Here is a 7,332-nt window from a genome sequence, read left to right as displayed (position 1 = left end):
GACATGTCTTGGCCGCAACAACATAACACCAAATTACATGTCTTGTTCAATTGGAATGGACAACTGGGCAGCTCTTTACTTTAAATGACTCGATCAGTAACCAAACCTTGTCTCAGAGCTCAAAAATAACAAGAATGGACCGACCAGCATAATTCTTCCTGGAGATTGGTGGCAGGCCGAGTTCCGTATGAACAAATTCATGACAGCAATAGGAATGAGCTTCTACTGATGTTTAAAGCCTCAGCATGAAAGAAACAAAAGAGCTCGGACTCTCGAAGAGCTGCGGACTTCTTTTGGTAAACCTTAGATTGCTAACAAAATTAAGGAATAGCCATCAAAAAACAGTTCCCTCTTAAAGAAAGTGTAATCACAACGTCTCAATTCAGAAGTTGATGCACATAATGATAGACACGTATGAATATTCCAAAGAGCGTACAAGAAGACACAACACCTGGTAACTACTGGGTACAATCGAAAAGAATATTCAAAGCCCAAGAGTAATCCTGGGAAGCAACAGACTTTGATCCCATCACATGAAGTACAAACAACATAACAAATAAATTTACACATTCCGTAGTATTCCTTTAGCACTGACAGCTTCTATTGATTCCAGTTTTTCCACGACTTCAGACATGGAAGGCCGGGACTTAGGATTAAGTCCGACGCATTTATTAGCTAGCTGTGCTATCTGGCGTACAGAGTCCACACAATATTCGCCCTGCAATCTCGTGTCAACTGGAGCCCGCGGTTTTCTTTTACCGGATAAGTATGGTCTGGTCCACTCCACTAAATCAACTCTATCTGCTGGACTGCTCGGATCAAATGCCCTGCAACCTGTTAGTATCTCAAGCAACACGACGCCGAAACTATAAACATCACTCTCTACAGTGAGACGCCCTGTAAAATCCAAGAGTCTTATGTGATGTTGCAGCAAAGTATCAGAAAATAACTTCCCAATAGTATTGTCAAAATTCAAAACCGAGCATCAGTCAGCACTAAGTCACAAAAAAGCATTTTACAATGGAAAAATTACCAGTTGCTCTGTATTCAGGGTCACAATAGCCAGTGGTACCCATAAACTGCGTTGAAACATGTGACTTGTCCTCTAGAGGACCAGACCTCACCAATCCAAAGTCCGAGAGTTTGGCCATGTAAGACTGCAGAAGAACCGGACAGTGGATTAGCCTCGGTTTCCAGCCTAAATATAAATTGCAAACTTTAGTGAATCTAGCAAAAAACAAAATGGAGATGTCTAAAAGCTACTAGGGTCTTGTCGAGTTTAGAACTTCACATCAAATCTAAGAAGGATAGATTTCCAATAGACTATAACCCGTCCATCAGTTGAGCAGAGGGAAACATAGGATCTCCTCTCGCTATTATGACTCTTTTCTCCTGGTTAGAGGACAAAATATCAAGTCTTCAAATTGAGATACTAGGCATGTCATCATCATCATCATCCTTCTACCAAAAATTTGACTAGAATGATAATAGAGTTCATATGAATTTTGTGGTACAGGAACATAATCATTATAGGGAGGATAAAATAATAACCTCATCTAGCAAAATATTTGCACTTTTGAAATCCCTGTGTATCATATTACAGGAATTGTGCAAGAAGGCCAAGCCTCTGGCAGCCCCAACCGCAATCTTGAGGCGTAAATCCCATGAAAGATGATCTGCAGAGACCTCTGTACCAGAGTAATGGACAATGTAAAATGTAAGTAATTCTTAAAAGCAAATACGTGTTCAAACCAACCTGAATTTTGAAAATAGCACATGCATCGACTATGACTATCAACTGATCAAGTGGATATGCTAAACAATTGGCATCCTTAAGGAGACTTTTCCATATTTTACAGAGTGATTAGACCACTTACCTCTGAATAGCTGGTATTCCAAACTGCCCATTGGCATGAACTCATAAACAAGAGCTAAATTTTTATCATCTGGACAAAATCCCACGAGCTTGGCAAGGTTAGGGTGAGATATCTTTCCAATAAAGGCTATCTCCCTCTGCACGAAAATAAGCAAAAGAGTCTCACACATGGTCAGTTGTAAAAGATATGAAAGAAATGGAAGCCCCCACACTAAACCAGGTAGATGTTTTTCTCCTTAAGCTTCAAATGGTCAAAGAAATGAAACAATCACAATGGAAAAGTTGATATCGAACCAAAAGGTACAGAATGGGAACTGAGACCTAATTGCCAATGAAATGTTCAGTTTAACTAGTAGTTGACTGAAGACTCATGGTCATTGTGCATTCTGTAATATAAAAGACATATCAATATTGGTAAAATGTGAGAGTGCTAGTATGAGCAAAATAAAGGAGTTAGGGAAGAGAATAAGAACACAGAAATTATAATGGTTCGGCTTAATCCAAGCCTACGTCCACTCTCCCACGATAACGGCCTTCTTGGCTGGATTCCACTATGCAATCAACAAGAGATTACAACTCCGAGTGCAAACACTTAGTAATAGATCACACTATCTCACTAAGTCACTCTCTTGGTATTTCTCTCACGATTACAAACGTTTAAGCTCTCAAGAGACAAGTATATGATCTAAAGTCGCTTAGACTTTGGAATTATAAATTCTACGCTCCGTCTCTTACTTGCTCATCGGTCCATGATCTCCTTAAATACTCCTCCACTTCCAAACTACCGTTGGACAGCATCCCGGAGAATCGTCTTCCAATATACCCATTGGACAGCTACGTATCTTAGAAGATTTGGTAGCCGTTGAGTGACAAAGGTAAAATCCCAAATTGATTCCGATCGCCCATACAAACGAAATCTTGGTTTCCATAAGTAAAGCTTCTTCGTATAGAAAGATCTTGTCTTCAATCAAATCAATCTTGATGTGGAATCCAAACCAGATCACTAGCCGTTGTATGATTGGGCTTGAGTTACGATTCATCGAAACTGGATGTAAAGTCGAGTCTTGAGACTTTACGATATGAGTCTTGAGACTTTACAATCTGGGTCTTGAGACTTTCTGATATGAGTCTTGAGTCCGACGGTCTTCAAACTTTGACACAGTCTTCCGGTCGTCTTCGACTTTGCCAATATCCTTTACATGTTCTAACATCTTCATGGTCTATTACTCAACCATCAAACATGTTAGTAGCCTTTGATTTATTTTGTCAGCTTCAAAACATCATAAGGGATTTCCCTAACAAAATGTACTTCAATTCATACTAGCTCGTAGAAAATATCTAGCTCGCCATGAACCAAAAGTAGTAGCAATGCAGAATCACTGGAATTTGTGAGTGAAACCATTTATAATTTGCGATCAAACTGGTGACTTTATCTTGCTGTGGTGTATCCACCCTATATGGTTTGATAGGCCTTGCAATTTGTTTCAGTTCTTGAATATAGAAGGAGAATTCACTCGAAGGAAGAAGAAAACAAGTTCACTATGAAAAGAACCGCATTGCATTAGTCAAACAAGGTTGGAAAGACGAGTTGCCTAAGGGCTATGATCACATCGAAAAAGTTGATCATTACATGGATGGAAGACTGAACTTATATTTGCGCAATTTCTTCATTCCTTGCAATCGAATTACACTAAGTAGGTTGTTCCAATAGTTAGCATCATACAAGCCAATGGCAGAACACACTCCATGACATGGGTTTACTAAGTCAATTACAAAATAAAAGAAATGCAGAAAGAAAGTTCATCACCGTTAACTAAATGGAGCCATAAAATCTATTTTGCTGAGGACCTTAGTGACCAAATAATCTCAAGAACAAAATTGCTTCTTAGATTCTTCTTTTACTTCATTTAAATTCAAATAATGCACATTGTGTACACTAAAGTGAGAGGTTAAATAACTGAAAACTTCACGAGGATCATGAAAATATGTTTAGATAATATCACCAAACAATTAACACTACTCAATTGGGCACCAACAATAGTGTTGTCTGCTGCCCACTGCCATAACTTTGCACCCCAACAAAGCCAATGAGGCCATCAATGAACTCTCAGAAATATCTGATCTCTCTATAATCAAAATCAGATGCAATTCCACAAGGGCCCTTTCAGAAACAAAATTAAAAGGCCAGGCCACCACTTATAGAAATCCTGGGATAATCAACTTCAAATACATTTGGATTTGCGTTTACATGGCCATCATAATTCAGGTTGTCCAGTATTTCTCCTGTTATTTTCACAACGAGGGTGTTTATTGACACAGTTGAGTTGGGCATTACGAGCTCCCATCTGTACCATCATGCATTTGGGTTGCTTCGACTCTATATTGGATTTCTTATTGCTTTTTCTGTTAAATTACCAATTATACCCTTACATACGGTTTGTAATTGACAAAGCAAAGTATTTGTATTCGAGAAAGGAATTGAAGACGAAACTTAGTTCTTACCAGCCACTCTCTATACCCTTGAGTGCCATTCTGGTTTAATATTTTCACAGCTATTATAGTCCCTGCACTTCCATACGGTTGCTTCCCAGGAAGCATTGTAGTCTCTGCACTTCCATACGGTTGCTCCCCAGGAAGCATCATAGTCTCTGCAATTCCATACGGTTGCTTCCCAGGAAGCATACCTTATAGACACAACCAAATCCTCCTTTCCAAGCAGTGCATCGGCTGGAAAATTTTTGGTCGCCGCTTTCAACTCTGCGAAACTGAAGATGGTCAAGCTGGCGTCTGCCACAGTCTTTCCATCTCTGAAGGCCTTTTGCCGTGGGCAGCCAGCAAGGCATGGCTATTGCTGGCTGCAGAAGATGATATAGGGAGAGGCCGCGAGTCACAGCTATTGCTTGCTGCAGAAGATGATGAAGTGGTGATATTCCACTTCGCTCCTGTAGTTTCAAAAAGAAAAACAACGGACTGAGAAAATTGCTTCGGACGATAACAAGAAGAACATTAAAGACTCCAATCTGAAGTCACAAAGATCCATTTTATAGAGGCTACATAGATGTAAAGATAAAGATCACTCTAGGAAAAAAATTTAAAGAGTACCTGACTTGGGATTACCAGCAAAGGTAGGAGTAGGAAGTCAGGAGTACCGAAACACACCCCATCTCTCGTCTCTCTCAATAATAACTACTGTCTTTCCGTTACCTTGCCTCTACCAAAATCTTATTCCCTCTGGGGAAGAGGACGTTGACTTGATGTCACTTCAGTCAAATGAAACCATCTGAAAACGCGCTCGATGCTCTGACGTTCTCTCTGGGGAAGAGGACGTTGACTTGATGTCACTTTCAAGGTAATATTTGACTTTTCAAAGGTGGTGGACCCACACAAAAAAAAAAGAAGATAAAAAAAAAAAAAAAAAAGGGGAGAAGGAAAGCAGAACGAGGGCTGGACTTTCAAGGTAATATTTGACTTTTCAAAGGTGGTGGACCCACACAAAAAAAAAAAAAAAAAAGAAGAAAAAAAAATAAAAGGGGAGAAGGAAAGCAAAACGAGGGCTGGAGGGGGAGAAGGAAAGCAGAACGAGGGCTAATTCCATTAAAAATACAAACTTTAAATATTATCATAAATCTGACCGAATTATATTTTGTCTAAAAATAAAAGTCCAAACTTTTAGTAGCTTCTCAAATCTAGCCTCCATTAACCATCCTTCTATATTGACCGTTAGTGGCTTTCTCTTCTTCCTTCTGTTCATCAAGTCTCTCGCTCTCTCACCTCCGGCTAGAGTCACCGCCAAACTTGACATCTGCGCGTCCACCGCGATGCCCGCCCAAACTAGACCACCCCTCCGTTGTCCTTGTTGTTAGCTTCGTCTTCACCATAAGGAGTCCTTCATCTCCATTGTCTTTGTGGTCATCTTTACCCGTTTTTAGCCTAAACAAATGGCCAAAAATCTGGAAAAAATAGAGGTCTCCAGAAAAAAAAAAAAAAAATCTAGGGAAAAATCTTTGAGACAAGGAAGGGGCAATGGGTGTCTTGGCTTGTCTTTTTAGCCAAAAGATCAGATATTTAGAGGAGTTTACAGAGCAACATGAGTTAAAAAATCGGTGGGTCTCTTGGCTTGTCCTTCTGGCCAAACATAGAAGACATAGCCGCAAACAACTCGAGCTATGCGGAATCTGTAAAAGCTGGGTTATGGGAAATCTGTGGAATCTTGGGGAGAAAAAGAGTAAACCCAGAAACTTGAATGCTAAAGGTTTCCTTTTATTCATTGCAGCTCATCGCCGAAATAGGAAAATAGAAAAAAAAAAGAAGAGAAATCCATACTTGAATGCTAAAGTATTCAGAAATTCAATCTGCTTGCGATTCGCTCTATTCGTCTTCGTCTTCATCTTCTCGGCCAACTCAGATTTGAAACAAAGCCCCATCCATGGCCGTGACAAGCGAGGTCGAAGGAGGAGGAAGCGACAGAAAAAAAAAAAAAAAAAGACTTGGGTGGGTCGATAACCCACCGTCATCCTCGTCGTCCTCCTTGTCGTCCACACCGCGCACCCATCTCCTTCGCCTTCGCTTCCTCCTAGCTTTGCATACGGTCTTCCTCCTCTTCTTCCCGTCGACGGCGGCGGGACGCCGTTCTCCTTCACAACCCTAACTTTCTCGTCCTCTTCGAACTCGATCTCCTCTTCCTCGCTGGAATTCATTGTCGCAATCGAGACAAGAATCCGGCGATTTCATGACTCGATTCTGAACAAAAACGAATGGAAATCTTTGAGAAAATGGAAAATAATGGGAAAAAATTTTCTGGGTGACGTGAAAATGCCTCGGATGACTAACGGCGACCGTAGAAGGAGAGTTAATGAGCAGATTTTTATGCTGTTTTTTGAGATAAAATAAAATTTGGGTTAGATTTAAGACAACACGTTTTTTATGGAATTAGCAGCGGAAAGAGGGCACACCCGAGGAAAAAGGGTTAAGTACGAAGCGCACGCACAAAGAAGCTCTCGACGGAGGACTCTCCGCCCCGTTGTCCAGCATGTTTCTCTCGCTCCAGCCTCACGAGCCGGTCCTGCATTTCTCCGGAGAATCCGGTGTCCTCCGGCCGCCGCTCCTCCTCCCGCTCTCCGGCTGCTTCTCCGAAGGCTTTCAAAGCTGGCAATCAAAGCACCGTCGTGCGTTTTTTCTCGGCTGATTCCCCGATCTTTTGACCGTTCGTTGAGGTTGGTTGTTGGCGACTTGGGGCGCCGGGTAGGCCTCTTCAAACCCCCATAAGCTTGCCTTGGTTCATGATCTCTTTGGGCTTCGAATGGCCGAGTTTTGTTAGGGTTTACTCGCCCGGTTTCTCCGTAATTTCTGTCCGTTATGGCCGAGTTTTTTTTAAATTGCGAAGGTTTCGTGTTGGCTGTTGTGACTTGTTTTAGGCTGCGTTTGTTTGTATTCTTTTTTTTGTTTTTAAACACTTT

General features: G+C 41.1%; 1 protein-coding gene across 1 annotated transcript; it reads right to left on the bottom strand.

Moving 5' to 3' along the window:
- Positions 1–352: 352 nt before the first annotated feature.
- LOC104415412 (probable serine/threonine-protein kinase PIX13) lies at positions 353–4,556 on the bottom strand. Its single transcript, XM_039308204.1, has 5 exons — positions 4,379–4,556; positions 1,878–2,013; positions 1,552–1,688; positions 1,034–1,157; positions 353–897 (listed from the first exon to the last, which is right to left on the bottom strand). Exons 1-5 carry the CDS (start codon positions 4,517–4,519, stop codon positions 563–565), a joined length of 873 nt encoding a protein of 290 aa, XP_039164138.1. The 5' UTR covers positions 4,520–4,556; the 3' UTR covers positions 353–562.
- Between the last annotated feature and the right edge of the window lie 2,776 nt (positions 4,557–7,332).

Source organism: Eucalyptus grandis, chromosome 3 (genome assembly GCF_016545825.1).
Source record: "Eucalyptus grandis isolate ANBG69807.140 chromosome 3, ASM1654582v1, whole genome shotgun sequence".
NCBI lineage: Eukaryota > Viridiplantae > Streptophyta > Magnoliopsida > Myrtales > Myrtaceae > Eucalyptus > Eucalyptus grandis.
This window is presented reverse-complemented; position numbering and strand designations above follow the sequence as displayed.

What these genes read in the sequence shown, in the direction of transcription:
- LOC104415412 (XM_039308204.1), bottom strand. Translation starts at nt 4,519, where the DNA reads ATGATGCTTCCTGGGGAGCAACCGTATGGAAGTGCAGAGACTACAATG. An exon ending in AAGGGTATAGAGAGTGGCTG is followed by an intron (nt 2,014 to 4,378) that starts GTAAGAACTAAG and finishes ATTTTCGTGCAG; the next exon opens with AGGGAGATAGCCTTTATTGG. An exon ending in GGAATACCAGCTATTCAGAG is followed by an intron (nt 1,689 to 1,877) that starts GTAAGTGGTCTA and finishes ACTCTGGTACAG; the next exon opens with AGGTCTCTGCAGATCATCTT.